The 16,117-nt window shown below is 42.0% G+C and overlaps 1 protein-coding gene across 1 annotated transcript in view; it reads left to right on the top strand.

Moving 5' to 3' along the window:
- The window catches only part of OXA1L (OXA1L mitochondrial inner membrane protein), a 76,712-nt gene that overhangs the window by 5,893 nt on the left and 54,702 nt on the right, over nt 1-16,117 (top strand). Inside the window, exons 2-3 of the mRNA XM_075673545.1 lie at nt 5,290-5,442; nt 14,996-15,206. Coding sequence (XP_075529660.1) covers nt 5,326-5,442; nt 14,996-15,206 — 328 coding nt within the window. The 5' untranslated portion in view covers nt 5,290-5,325. The remainder of the gene's footprint in view (nt 1-5,289; nt 5,443-14,995; nt 15,207-16,117) is intronic.

The raw sequence follows: 16,117 nt of genomic DNA on the forward strand, positions 1-16,117 counted from the left end.
CTTTCGAAGGTTTCGAGCTCCTCCGACATTGCTCCATGGAAGGTAGGGGGCTTTCTGGGTAGTTGAAGCACGATGGGTGATGCTGGGGCTGCCATTGTGGTTTTTGACCTGGTCAAGGTCTTCCTGGTCACCAGTGACCACTATGGAACATTCGATGGCTCGTGTATAAAAACTGACGAGCTTCACCCACTGATCAGATCAGCGCGGATTGACTTTGTTCACGCTTCAAAACAATTTACTCGTGAAAAACTTTTCACCAGTCCGCGCCAACTACCTTCTTCTTCTGTCAGCACTGCGTCCAGAAGTACTGCACACCCTACATGACTATCTGACCACTGGGCACCTCGGATTCTCCCGGACGCTATCGAGGATACAGGAAAGGTATTGCTGGGCGCGCATGACTGCCAACGTTGCCCGTTGCTCTGGGGGCAGTCCTTGCTGTCTGTGGCTAGCTCGCTGGTCTGGGGCGATGTTGGTGTTGTCCTCGGGCTTGGGACTTGGATCACGGCTTTGCGGGGGTGTTCGGTACATGAACATACTAACACCTCCACCAGATGTCAAGTAGTAGTGACGGTGAAGAAAGCAGCAAAACTGGGAATGATGAAACTAGTGTTTTATTGGGCGAACTTGTGCCCTCAAAAACAGGCTACACTCAAAAAACAGCGACAGTGGCGAACACAGCCGGCGATCGTCGAAAATTTGATCAGCGGGTCAAGCTCGTCAGCTTTTATACACGGGCCATTGAACATTCCATAGTGGTCACTGGTGCCCGCGTGTCTTCCAGATAGTTCTACACCATTCATGAATTAGGAAGGAACAGCGCCAACTAAGACGATCACAAGTGGGGAGAACAACACAGGACACAGGATGGCGCTTGTCCTGTGTCGTTCTCCCCACTTGTGATCGTCTTAGTTCGCGCTGTTCCTTACTAATTCAAGTATGCACCATCTAGCCCAAATGAATGTTGTCCTGACCTACACCATTCGCGTCGCGCATACATGTAATCAGATTACACAAGGTTCAGCGACAACAGACAGCAGATAGAACCATCAATAACATTCCAGAAACTTCCGATACATGGTGGTGCATCCTGCGCTGAACGATAACATTTGTTAGACGGTGAAAAGCGCTAACCCATAAAAGATAAACAAGTTCATGTGTCAGTGTTGAAATCATGCAGCAGGAATTCTGCTAATGCACTTTCCTTGTTAGTTCCCGGACTTAATGAGACGTGTGGCTAGCACGTGCAAAGCCTTTGAAAGTAGTTAGAGAAGACATTGTGCTCATGTTTTTGTGGGAAATGAGCACACAAAGAAGTGATACAGTTAAATCTTGGTACAACAAAGGTGGTAAAGTTACGACTTTATTTCGTTGTGTAGAAATTTTGCTATACTGAAATTAGACCCTTTATGCAAAGTACAGTTACTGACCAATTGTTACTTACATGCAAAGGGCCGTAAAAATGTCCAAATAGTCATGTAGGCTGAAAAATCTAATTTCGTAAGAATTTTTTTTTCTTTTTGAACTTGAGAGCCAGTGACCACTTCTATGTTTTCCAGTGCACCTATGAAAGTCCTATTCATAATAGACCTATGGCATGTGGAAAGCCAAAAGAAAGTAGTGCAGGTTGAACGCACTGTGGTGACTAGTGTAGGGGTAACTTTTGTGTCAATTTGACTGCTGTAGCTTGCCAACATAACCTCTGATGTCGGCCAGAGTTGTACAACACGAAATGCTATGTTCACAGAACCAGACTACTGTTCTCCACACACTACAAAGAATGCAGCATCAAAACTCGTCGGATATGAAAAAAATACTTCACTTTAAAATCACATAGAAGTCAGGCGACAACCTGAATTACAGTAACTTTGTTCATGGTTGCCCCATTTTCGGTTTTGGAACATCATGCATGCATCATGTCCAAAAAATTGAGCGAGGTCCCGTATGGCATCATAAAATTTTGTTCATTGTTATATGCGTTGGTTCAAGAGAAATCCTATAAGCAGTCTTTTTTACAGAACACCTACATAGTTTTGTGGAGTAGGTAGTGGTACCTCCGAGTAAGTAATGACAGCTCTGAACAACCATATTGGCTGCTTAAACCCAGTACTTCTTGCAGGAATGGTGCACACTCCAAAAACACTTACTTGAGTTACAAGAATCTGGGAGTTTGTCCTTTTCTTCAGTGAGTCGTGAATAGCTTCTTTTGACTTCAAGATCATGAGAGTGAGTTCTGTGATATCCTGATACAAGCAGCAACATCCTTTTTCTTGCCAATTGAAATTTCTTGCAAGATACTAACTAACCTGACCCACAAATGAGAGAGTGTTGCATTTAGTACTACCGCCCTACTGCCTCTATGTCTACTCATTCTTTTGACTTGCCACATGGTGATGACAAAAACAAAAACACCAAATTGAGCACTGATGTGTGGCACATGTAGAATATGAAACTATGCTACATAGAGTGTGTGATACGATGCCCCAATACTAGTGCAACCTAGTGCCTCTAATCAACATGCAATTGCCAGCTTATGGCCTCTGAGATCTGGCGGGGCATCTTGGATGCTGTAACCAGCTAAATATGTTGCTGCTGGAAAATATACTGCTCTGCTTCGGCAGCTACTCTGTTGCACAGAGCTTGACTTGAATGGTGCGTTTGCAAACAACCGCTTGTATTTCAACCATGGGATGAATGGCACTCACAGTATTTATTGCGTCGGTATTCCTTTGCGGCAGCAGTGATATTTTTTATATTGAAATCGCAGATAAATACGGCTGGTTGTATTGAGGTTAAAAATATGACGTTCTATAAACTTTAAGCTATAAACAGTTAAATACTTCACTATATAGAGGATTTCGTAATATTAAGGTTTAACTGTAGTTTGTATCTATGTGCACCTACTAAATAAGTGAATGGCATTCAGTACACCAGGAATGTTGTTAGTGTGCTTCACATTGGAAAGAAACAAACCACACATTTGTAAACAGGGTGGCTTGTGTATTTTACTGAATTAGGTGCATACCTAAAGCTAGATGGTGTAGACATTGCTGCTGACAAGTGAAATGTACTTGGCACGTTGTACCGCTTCTTTGTCCACATACTGTTGGAAGCCATAAATGAGAAGCACAGCAGCCACTTAACTTGACGTTTCTGCCTTGAGAAGGTGTTCCACATCAGACAGTTTTTGGAAACCTCTCTGGGAGACTTCACATTGCACTTTCCCAGCCAGTGTACATGCTGCTGTTTAAGATACAGCGTGTGTGCCACAAGCAAGAGAAAGAGCACGGAGAGAGTAATGTAAACAAACTGCCTATAGAGCACTGACATGAATGATTTCACTAAGGTGGCACACTGAGCAAGGCATAGCTGCGCCGTCTGGCCGAGGTTGTTAGGTCTGTTGTTCATATGTGAGCACATTCAAATAAATAGTAAACCTACACTTGTGGGCTGTGTTCAATTAGCTCTAACATTAGTACTCAATTAACCTTCTAACAAACGCACGTAATTGGTTGATGTATACATCTGCCCACAGAAGTCCCCAGGATGCGAAACTTTATTTGCGGCCCTAGTGCAGTGGGCCTGGAACTAAAGGTGGCATCGCATAGGTCGCCACACATAGTATACCTGTATGCGAGGTGATCATTTTTAAGTTTTATGGAATTTTAAAAAATTGCCTGTTGCAGATAACATAATTCCAGTCCTCGAGCTGGATTGTTGAGTGAATACACTAATTTCTTCTTAATTACTTTGTGGCACATATTGCAATAGCAAATTGTGGCCAGTTACTTTGTGAGGCATATTCACTTGGAATGAATTTCCAAAATGACACCATTTTGGAGATACGTGCCATCAAGCTCGCCATAAAAATTCACAGTTGGTCCTCTTACTTTTTTTAACAAAACACTCATTTATGCATTAAAGCAAAAAGGTAACTGGAATGCCCATGTACCATATTTGCATGAGTCTACTGCACCTCCAGAATGTAATGTGCAGTTATATTACCACCCAAATATTAAACAAAAAATAACTTGGTGCTGATTCTGCTGCATATATCAAATAACGAAACCTGAGTTAATGCATATCGTGTTGAAACACTTTTATGGAACATACAAAGGCAAACAAACATATTTTTTTCCATCTTGCCAGTGGACTGCCTTGACAAAAGGCAGTTGAGCAGAAGCACTATTACAGGCATACAGCAAACTGGAAAATGGCGACTGCAGACAAAGGCATAAACCCATGGAGGAAGGAAAAGGATAGGGGAGAGTATTACGTCCCGCAGGCAGCCTCGGCGAGTGAACACTCAGTGGCGCCAGTCCTTGTGCTCAGTGCATTGCTCGGTGTTGGCCTGACACGTGTTCTCTTACGTCGAGATCACAGAAATCGAGATTTGCCAAGACATTTCGAGCCCGGTAGCTGGTTCTTCATTCTACAGGTAGCTTTTAGTCAGTGCGGGCTCGACTGGCAGCTGCTCGGCTGCTTTGCCTGTATCTGTGGTCACATTTTGCCTCTATCTTTGGTCATGTGTTGGGACAACACACTTTGAGTCGCATTCCACTATGCTCTCTCCTATCTTTTTTCCTTTTTCCATGCATAAATCATAAACAAACATCATCTGTTCGATGGCAGTTTGGCCAGCTATCTTGCATTGGGCTTTTTATTTTTAGTAAGAATTGGTTTCATTTTTGATTTTGAGAATTAGTTATGATTGCAACATGCATGCAAATACGAATGCACTTTTTATTTTAAAAAAAGGTGCGCTTTAGAATCGGGCTTATACGGTATTTTGTCCCACGCTTTAGGAAATCATATCTCGAAACTGGTGTCATCCTAGAAATTCAATTTAAGTTGATTCATCTTGCAAACTCACCAGCTACAATTTGTTAATTGTGATAGTGTCGTAAAGCATTTAAAACATTAATAAGTCAAACATTTTAATTAGTTGAATATGTGTTTAAATTTTTCATGCAAGTAATGTCTGCCTCTCTAAACAATCCAGATAAAGGATTGGAATCATGTTATCTGCAACAGGCGATTTCTAAAAATTTCATAAAACTTAAAAATGATCACCCTGTATACTACTCACACTGACCTGCAGAGCACTTGTCTTTCTGTCTGCCAGCATGCATAGGTAGAGCACAAGTTTAGCTTTTTAGTGCCGGAGGAAAACTTTTGTGGGCAAGTGTTTGTGCATGTGTACCTAAACAACAAAAATTTTTAAGCAGAGCAAACTTTGATAGTTTCTTTCTTCATGAGAATGTCATATGTGCTTTCTTTTTCTTTTAGCATGCCCGATTACTTTCAGCTAGAAGTTGCCAGAGGATGCCATTGTTGAAGTCAAACAGCATGAAATACATATCTTTCCACTGCCAAGTATCTCGAAGACGAGGGTTTTCATCTGAAGCTGGCAAGGTGGGGGCTGTGACTGCATTAGTTGAGGTTTGTATGCTTTCCGTTTAAGCAACATATTCAGAATATTTTATGGTGTTTGTGAAGGAGCTTAACACAGGGAATCATTCTTTCTTCAGTTATTTTCATGTCTGCGCTTGCTTGTCTTGTATGATATTCAAATTTTTAAGGTATGCAGGTTTGCTCCATTGCAACCTGCATTCTTCAAGTTTCATGTGAAGACTGGTGGCAAGTAAACTTACCCCGTCATCTTTGAACGCTGCCATTACAAACAGTTATTTGTGCTGACTTGGACAACCTACAAATCCCTGTTGTAACCAGTGTGGTGCTATCCTGTTAGAATGCTTAGCCTCTAGAAATGAAGCAACAATTTATAAAAGCCAAATGGACAAAATTTTATTTGAGCACCACTGGCGCTTAAAAGCACATTAGGTCGTATGCCTTCTCTTTCTGGCAACATCAAAATCTGTTTAGACTAATGGAATATTCTTTCACTACTCCTTGTTAATTTTATGGTGAGAGATTGATTATTATAAGAGAAAATGAAAGTCAGTTTAATTTACCTAATTTCAGTCCAGAACCCATTGGTGTGATGTCAGTGATTTCAAAATCTTTTTGTAAATGGGCCATTGTTGCACCTTAAAGGTTCTTGAAGCTTGCTGAATGTGGTGTTTGCCTTTTTTAAGATACAATGTAGTCCATGTTTGCTGATAAAAAATTAACTAGGCCCAAGCACACGCCGTCAAAATTGATGGTGTCACAATGAGCTGGTGCAGGAGTTTCGAAGTGGCGTTGCCACCTGTCTTTTATTTTTGCATCTTTTCTGGCTTACAAGGCATTTCGTCATGGTGCTATATTGTTTTTCGGTATTGTAGAAAAGTAACATTATATTTGAGCTTGTTATTTTTTCTACTTGGTGCCCTTTTAAACTTGTTTGCTTATCTCTGAGATATTGCCTCGCTTGACAAGATTTAGGACATGCTTTGTGGTAAACACTTGAGAATGACTGAACGTGTTTATTTTGAATGTAACACACAGACCATCACAGAACAGCTGCATTTCAGTGGAGTTGAGTGGTAAAAACACTTGTGTACTTGGATTTAAGTGCACATAATAGAGGTTCCCATTAAACATCCCCACGTGGTCAAATTTAACCCGGAAACCTCCACTGCAGCATCTCTCGCAGCCCTGTAATCACTTTAGGATTAAACATCATGAACCACCCGCCGTGGTTGCATAGTGGCTATGGTGTCAGGCTGCTAAGCACGAGGTCGCGGGATGAAATCCTGGCCATGGCAGCTGCATTTTGATGAGGTCGAAATGCAAAAACACCCGTGCACTTAGATTTAGGTGTGCTTTAAAGAACCCCAGGTGGTCCAAATTATTCCAGGGTCTCCCACTACGGTGTGCCTCATAACCAAATCATGGTTTTAGCATGTAAAACTCCATAATTAAATTTTTTTAACATCATGAACCAATCAGTAAGTACTACACTTCATAATCTAGACATTTTCTCGAAATGTGTGTGGTGTCTAGTGTGTTTCTGCAATATGGTACATGTGGAAATTTCTCGGGTTGCATTTTCTAGTTTAGTTTCTCGGATTGCCTTGGGTAGAGCAATCTGAGAAAGTGTGGCTATCGAGAGCTTGGATGATTTAACTATGAGCCACCACAAAGTTTATTGTGGTACAGATTGAAATCGTAATCTAGATTCCAATGTGCTTGTACAGTGGCCTGCTTTTTTATTGTAACAACATAAAAATAAGATTTAGTGCTTACTTCTGCCTTCCTTTTACTCAGGTTTTGCAACAAATTGACATTTCTTGGTCCAAATTCTTCACTAAAACACTTCGCATCATTCTTTGGCTGCTTCATTCTTACTTTTAGTTACCAACACGCAAGAAAACCAGTCTGTGTGTCTTCAGCAACTCACATCTATACTGATGAGTTTCATTTATGGCAGTGTTTCATATTTCCAAGATGAACTGGAGCAGCGAAAGATGCCAGGAGCCTCGTACAAACCAAAAAGTTCAGCCCTGCTGCAAAATTTCAGTAAAAAAGCAGTGGTAGGCACAGAATTTCCTTTTAAAGCTGTTACAATAAAAACACTGGTCTCAGTATAGTGTTTTGTATGGAACCTTTATAGTCAAGCTGGAGCACATTTAGGCACTAACTTAACCAAGTTAACATTTCATGCAGTGAAGAGATGGGTATAACAAAAGTGGCTGTTGTGGTGTCCAGTCATAGCCACCCTTCTAGCAGTGACTATGACTGGGTGCCCCAAAAAGTTGGCCGAGGTACCAGATGTTTGTTATCAGGGTGATTCCATGAGAGACCAACATGGGTAAAAAAATTCATATCTTAGATTTCATTGAATATTTTTTATTTTATGTGTGTATCACTCGGTAGCACTAAAGTGAATGTGGCTTCTTTGCCAAATGAATATTTTAGGAGGAAAAAAATAACTAGATTCTTTGGTGTGGAGGCACCTATTTCATGCACAAGGCGTTTTCACAAATTCACAACAATGTGAAATACAATATTTTACAGCTACAAAGAATACATTTTTGTGTGTAAAACGTAGACGTAAACAAGGGTCAGCTAGCACTGTTTGAGGTTTCCGTGCAAAATGGAAGTTTTAGAAAAACTCCTTAATTTGCTACAATCTTCAAAAGTTGCTATATTTACAATTTTTTATCAACTAAACCAACCCATTAAGCCTTTTGAAATTTGGTGGACTGTGAGACCTTAATCTATTCAACAATTGTGCTGAATATTCTTGCTGTATCGCAAATGACCATTTCTACAATTCGCCTCAAATTTCAAGTTTTGACAAAAATGAACGCTATTTAGAAGTAAAAATAAAAAAAAAATTATCAAAATCTCGTAAACAGCTGTTCACAGGCACGCAGAAAAAAATATTAAAAAGCATGTTGCATTATTTTGTTTGTAATGACAACACAGGCGGTAGAAATAAGAGCTTTGCCAGAGTGCAGCAAGGTGCTAAGAAAAAGGGACATCGGAGTAAACAGAACGTGCATAAGGCTCTGACTTGCCTAAACTTGACCGTGATTGCGAGATGAAGGCAGTTTTGGCCTTATGGCTAATACCTATACATAAAAGTGTGTTTAGTGCTATACCCATTCGCTTGAATGGGAATAAAGAAGCGTCAACAAAACCTTTACATGGCTCCTTTCATTTCACAGAAAGTGCGCGAACCTTGCAGCGTAGGTAATTTGTGCCTTCTGTTAATGTAGGTTTGTATTTCTTTGTGTGCTACAGAATTAACGGTTAACTCTCTATGAATGTGCACACGTAACAGAATGTACGGCTGGTAAATGCCTCTAAAAATGTCATACTGATCATTATATAAGCGTCATTATATAACCTAAGAGGCTGTGGTAGGAGTGGCAATGGTGTTGGTTAAGGCAGGGTTAGCTGGCAGATAGTGCCAGCGATTGCTCATTTTATTGCCTCTTAAGAAAAATAAAACAAGGAACTGTTAGATTACTATATAATAAAAAGTTCACAGTCCCTAAGGGTCACCACTTTTTGGAAAGTTAGTTTCTTAGAAAAGCTGGAAAGAAGCACGACACTTCCTTTCTCAGAAACTTCGGTCTTTTGTGAAACACTACCTGTTCCACGCACTCATGAGGAAATTGCCTTCTGTGCAAAGCTTCAAGTAGAGCCTTGCTTTCTTCATTGAAGTATTGGCAGGACCAGATGAACTCTCGGCCAAACTTGCTGGTATACAACGCACGGGATAGTTGTTTATACATCGCTGACGAATGCGAAACGATAATACCGTGTTGAGAACACGTCCTCAGTTTACGAAGCGCAGCAGCAGTGGCGGCAGCTCTTTCCGTATTTTTCTATAAGACCAACTGATCCAGAGGGCCAGATCACGCAGTTCTAATGAAGGGAATCCAATACACTATGGCACAGTTACTTGCTGGTTGACTTACTGACCCGTCAGTGTACGCTTGTTGATGATCCGGATATGCCGCATTGAAGTGCTCCAGCATGGAGGCAGAGAGAGGGAACCAGGCACTTCGAGCATAGCCGCGTATATGCTCAGAAAGGTTTGATCCTTTTCCAATTACCTGCAGCAGTGCGAGACACTAACACAATGCGATCGAAATTGGTAGCATCAGGCTCGCTTAACCAAATGTGCCAAGACCGTATGCCTGGAACACGTCGCAAAGATTTCCACTGGTTCTTTTTGAGGTGGCGAAAGTTCTCTACATCATCCGCATCTGCATTGAGCAGTTTTACGTTTTTCAGTGTTGCGGTCATCTGCACCACCATCTCGGAGGCTGACCTAATGACTGTAGTGCTGGCTGCTCTGATATTGTAGAGCGAGGCTTGGTGCTTTACTAAGGCCACCAACACCATCGCAAGCATTCTTTCCATGTCCTGTGGCTGAAAGAAGTCACTTCGCTGACGCATGCTCCTTCTTTAACAGCTCATAAAGCTGATGCTTGTTTTTAAAATGGCTACTGGCGCCGTCAGACGCGTGTGTAACGTGTGTCAAGTTGAAGTTCTTCCTACATGCACTCATGGATTTTTCCAGTACAAAGCAAGCGTGGGCGGCATCATGACATACATCATCACTGATGACAGCAAAACTTTAAGTAGATCCTCTACTCGTGACGACACACGTAAATAGCGAGACTTGTTTTTTGCCAATAGTATGACTGTACTTTGTTCGGTACAACAGCTGTCCAATTCTCTGCAAAGTCAAAATGGAAGACACGGGATCCGTGTTGTTGATTCTGTTTGGCATTGTGTATCGCTGGTGCTTGAATGCCCCTTATGTAGTCATGGGTGATCCACCTGACAAGCCATACACCAAGCTCCTGCAGAAAGGCAGTAGCCTGTGTTGTCTTTTTGACGAGGTCGCCATTTTCCTGTACTGCATAGTTTACCTCTGTCTCTTCAGGGATTCCCAAAGTTGTAGTAGTTAAAGCATCCTCTTTTGCACAATAATGGCAATCGCCCAGGAAACAATCAGTCGTGGGCAAAGTGCAAAGACATAGTTCTTTGAGCTGGTTAATTGTGTAGGCACCTTCAGTGAGCTCTTCTAGTGCGGAAACACACTGTGTGGCGTTGGCGCAATACATGCAAAGGCACACTTCTTGTTGTGGAGCAAGAAGAACCCATTTTGGCCGGAGGGAATAAAACTTTGAGAGCCCATTAGATGTATCCGGATTGACTTCCTTAAAGAGACTATAGGTCTCTCGTACTGAGCGGGTCATGAATCTCTTGGCAGCATACTCTTTGTTCCCCTCAATCAAAGCAGATACTACATCTTTTTTGTTGGGACTCTGCTGAGAACATCCAATGCTCGTCTTTAGTATGATTTTCCACAGCGGTCTGGACGTCTCTTGGGTTCAGCCATGTTTTCTCGGCTGCGTCTGGTGCTGACCATATTCCATGCCTCTCGCGCCAGCGTCGGGATTTGTGTATCGTATAGGCTGACAAATTTGGAATAAGAGCTTGGACTTTTCGGCGCTCCAGTTGGCTTGGCTGCAGAGTCAACAAGTGCATTCACTCTTGGTACGATGAGCACGGGTCATAAGCTTCTTTAAAGCTGGTGAACCATTCAGCGCACACGCCACATTTGTTACGTGAGGGGTCCAAACGGCGCTTGCACTCTACAGAGTGAGATTTGGACCTTGCAGTGGCACCGAGTTGAATTTGCTTTTGCACCAGGCGAAAGTTTCTTAGTCACAAATCCGACTTCTGCTGACGCACGTGAAGCAAAGTTTCAAGTGGGTGTAAGCACTGCTTTCCACCTCCAAGTTCATCTTCTTATGGTACGAATTTATCAGCTGTTTCAGCAGGGGAATCATGAAAAAAATAGAGCATTTCTTTTAGTCTCTGGAAGCAATTTTGGCATATCTGGTCGCCATCCTAAGCATGGCGAGCAGCTTGCGGCGAGAGCTTCTGCAATGCAGATATGCCAATGTCTCCAACCTTACGGAAATTTCTTTGAAGTGCTATTTTCTTTTTGTGCACCTTCAAGTAATCTGCACAAAAAACCCTATCACCGCTGTAACAGTGAGCCATTGCTGCTCCACTCACAACTAAAATCACTGCGAACACTGCTAGCGCTTGTCTATGGCAAAGGACGACTGTGGGGTGTGTGCAGAACCCTCAGCACAAAACTGGCCTGTCGTCTGTTTCAAGGTCGTTCACGCCTCATACAACCAGATGTAAAACTGACAGCTCCTACCTGAACGAAGTGGAGGCAAAAATGAAGGTGTACTAGACTGACTCCATAGTTAATCCACATTAGGTTCATCTTTTATAATATGTAAGATAACTTTACCATCACCTATAGGTGGTGTTTAAAGGATGGTGCCTATGATGTATTACCGGCGCTCCAATTGCTTCCGGCGGTTGCAATCAGCAAGAGCATAACATTCAAGATTACCTTTTGTTACCCAAAGAGCGCCATCGCTGGGGCAGTAATTTGGACACCAACTGTACCTGAAAAACCATAAACTAAATAAACGCTTCTGAAATGGAAAGCACGGTGCCCTATCTTGGAGTTGTCGAGCAGAAGGCAGCTCTTGAGTAGACGGCAGACAGCAGCACATTCGAAACAACCGGAGTGCACGTAGCTTCTTCTGGTTAAGGCGGTGGCTGCACTGCCACAAAATTTCAACATATTTTACTTCACTTGATCCGTCTGCCACTGCCTCCCGTGGATCCACTCCCCATTCTGCTACACTCTACCAACTCAATCAAAAGAGACAATTTTTACCGCAGCTGCATCTGAAAGTGTGAACTAAATATGGGCGCCAATGATGGCTGAGGAGAGGCATCATTCCACGAATAAAACTTGTTGCTGGGCGAGTTGGTTGGGATCTAATGAATCAGCGCTCATTCTGTCGTTTCGTACTCTTCCTTCCAAAGTCTTTATTTTCCTTTTTTGGCACAATAATGTATTCATTAGATTCCGCGAATATATGTAGGACATTTGTACATCTTAGAACGGCGTGGTTGAAATAATAATTCTAGTTTACCAAAACTGCCTTTATCTCGCAATCACGGTCAAGTTTAGGCAAGTCAGAGCCTTATGCACGTTCTGTTTACCCCAATGTCCCTTTTTCTTAGCACCTTGCTCCATTCTGGCAAAGCTCTCATTTCTACTATCTGTATTGTCATTACAAACAAAATAATGCAACATGTTTTTTAATATACTGTTTCACGTGCCTGTGAACAGCTGTTCACGAGATTTTGAGAAAAATTTACGATGAGGGTTTTTCTTATTTTGATTTTTACATAGTGTTCATTTTTGTCAAAACTTCAAATTTGAGGCGAATTGTAGAAATGGTAATTTGTGATACAGCAAGAATATTCGGCACAATTGTTGAATAGGTTAAGGGCTCATCATCATCATCATCATCAGACTATTTTATGTCCACTGCAGGATGAAGGCCTCTCCCTGCGATCTCCAATTACCCCTGTCCTGTGCCAACTGATTCCAACTAGCACCCGCAAATTTCCTAATTTTGGTGCACCACCGTCTTCTGCCATCCTCTACTGCACTTCCCTTCTCTTGGTACCCATTCTGTCGCCCTAATTGTCCAATGGTTATCTAAACTGCACATTACATGACCTTCCCAGCGCCATTTTTTTCTCTTAATGTCTATTAGAATATTGTCTATACCCGTTTGCTCTTTGATCCAAACTGCTCTCTTTCTGTCTCTTAAAGTTATGCCTAGCATTATTTGTTCCATCCTTCTTTGCACGGTCCTTAACTTGTTCTCAAGCTTCTGTGTCAGTCTCCAAGTCTCTGCCCCATATGCCAGCACCGGTAAAATGCACTGATTGTACACCTTCCTTTTCAATGATAATGGCAAGCTTCCAGTCAGGAGCTTCCAATGTCTCCGTATGCGATCCAACCCATTTTTATTCTTCTGTGAATTTCCTTCTCGTGATCAGGGTTTCCTGTGATTAATTGACCTAGGTAAACATACTCCTTCACCGACTCTAGAGGCTGACTGGCGATCCTGAATTCTTGTTCTCTTGCCCGGCTATTTATCATTACCTTTGAGTTCTGCATATTAATCTTCAGCCCCACTCTTACACTCTCCATATTAAGGTCCTCAATCATTTCTTGTAACTCGTACGCAGTGTTGCTGAATAGAACAATGTCATCGGCAAACCGAAGGTTGCTGAGGTATTCGCCATCGATCCTTGCTCCTAAACCTTCCCAGTTTAATAGCTTGAATACTTCTTCCAAGCCCGCAGTGAATAGCATTGGAGAGATTGTGTCTCATTGTCTGACTCCTTTCTTTATGGGTATCTTCCTACTTTTCTTGTGTAGGATTAAGGTGGCTGTGGAATCTTTGTAGATATTTTCCGGGATATTTATGTAAGCGGTCTTTACTCCTTGATTCCGCAATGTCTCTATGACTGCTGGTATCTCTACTGAATCAAATGCTTTTTCGTAAAAATGCTTTTTCGTAATCTATGAAAACCATATCATAGTCTACAGATAGTCTACAGATTTCTCGAAACCATAGTCTACAGATTTCTCGATAACCTAATTAATGACATGGATGTGATCCATTGTACAGTATCCCTTCCTGAAGCCAGCCTGTTCCCTTGGTTGACTAAAGTCCAGTGTTGCCTTCATTCTATCGGAGTATATTTTGGTAAATATTTTGTATAATACGGGGAGTAATCTAATGGGCCGATAATTTTTCAGTTCTTTAACGTCTCCCTTTTTGTGGATTAGTATAATGTTTGCATTCTTCAAGTTTTCTGGGACCTTTCCAGTCGATAGACACTTTGTATAGAGAGCCGCCAGCATTATATCTCCTCCATCTTTGATTAAATCGACTGTTATTCCATCCTCTCCTGCCAATTTTTCCCGTTTCATGCCTTGCAAGGCCCTTCTGACCTCATCTCTAGTTATAGGAGGAGTTTCTGTATACTGTTCATTATTGTTTCAAATAGAGTACTCCTGAGTCCTCTGGGTACTGTACAGGTCACTATAGAATTCTTCCGCTGCTTTTATTATACCTTCAAGATTGCTGATGATATTACCCTGCTTATCCATCAGTGCATACATTTTGGTTTGTCCTATGCCAAGTTTCCTTCTGACTGATTTCAGGCTGCATCCATTTTTTACGGCTTCTTGTCATTCTCACATTATAATTTCTAATATCACTTATTTTCGCTTTGTTGATCAGTTTTGACAGTACTACTTTGTAGCTGTAATATATTGTATTTCACATTGTTGTGAATTTGTGAACATGCCTTGTGCATGAAATAGGCGCCTCCACACTGAAGAATCGCATTATTTTTTTTCTTCCTAAAGTATTTATTTGGCAAAGAAACCATGTTAACTTTAGTGCTACCGAATCATATGCGCATGAAATGTAAAATGTTCAATGAAATCTAAAATATGAATTTTTTTACCCATGTTGATCTCTCGTGGAATCGCCCATCAGTGAATGCACTGAGAAAGTCTCTAAAAATATTTTTCATGTGTTGTTAGTCTGGATGAGCTGCTGATTTACCATTTTGTCTACCATTCATATATGACCAACACTTGGAACAGACAAATGCAGAGACAGTCGTCCCTGCTGTGCCACCAGCACCAACGGTAGTGCCTGTCGAAAGCTTTGTGGAATCCCTGGGAGACGACACGGTGGTGCCTACTCTGCAGTCTGTTGGGTTAGGAGGGTGGTCACCGTCAGGCATAGTACAGCAGCTGCTTGACTTACTGCACACAAGTACTGGACTGCCCTGGTGGGCCACCATAGCTGCCAGTAAGTGCATCCTGCCCATTGTTTCTCTGTGACACGAGGATGGCATTTGCTTGAAGTCAAAACGAGGCGCTTACAACGGCAGTAGGGTGTTTATGGTGCTGCTGCATGGCCACTGCGATCTTTGAACATATGACTGCTGCCATTAAATGCCTGTTGGCTTCCCTTTCCCACTAGCAGATGATGTGCTGAGTAAATTCATAAAAATGCTGTTTTCGCTTTTTCAGTGAATTATTCTTTGCAAGTTAGGCAACGGTTTTAACCAAAAATGGAATGTTTGTGGTGGTGATAATCTACTCAGGGCGTTATTTTAGCTTGATGGCCAGCAGTGAACAAATGACCAAGTCAGCTCATGTGCATCCTCTGATGAAGCAATACCCGATTGGGCTTACTTCTTTTTCATTTGTTTCCCTGTAACAGCAGATTGCTCTTATGACCTCAGTGCCGTGTAATTTTGTGACGGTGGTTATATGCGAGCAGTCTGTCAATAATATTGTTTTTACTGCCTCATGCAACCATCAGTTCTGAACATATGTGAGACTGATACTCAGAACAAAATATGCAATGAAACAACGCCTTTTCATTTCCTGTACTTTCAACAACTTGTGAAAATATTGTTTACATGGGAGACATTTTCAGTTCATTAACATGAATGCATGTGCAGCTGACTGTTAGTACGTGTACTACAAGCCCTGGCTACTCGTCTCCTCCTGCTAATAAAGTGTGCGTTACCAGGTGCAAAATCTTCATTAAGAAGCACAACAGTGCAGCAACATCAAAAGTGTACGGTGCACACCCCCCTGTGTAGAGTGCGAACAGCGACCACCAGGGCACTCCACAGCTAGCCAGCGATGTCTAACGGTAGTGGCTGGGCCCGAGATTAGCTGCGACAGCTGCTCCGTGCCCAGACACTT

The sequence above is a fragment of the Dermacentor variabilis genome, chromosome 1 (genome assembly GCF_050947875.1).
Source record: "Dermacentor variabilis isolate Ectoservices chromosome 1, ASM5094787v1, whole genome shotgun sequence".
In the NCBI taxonomy this organism is placed as follows: Eukaryota; Metazoa; Arthropoda; class Arachnida; order Ixodida; family Ixodidae; genus Dermacentor; species Dermacentor variabilis.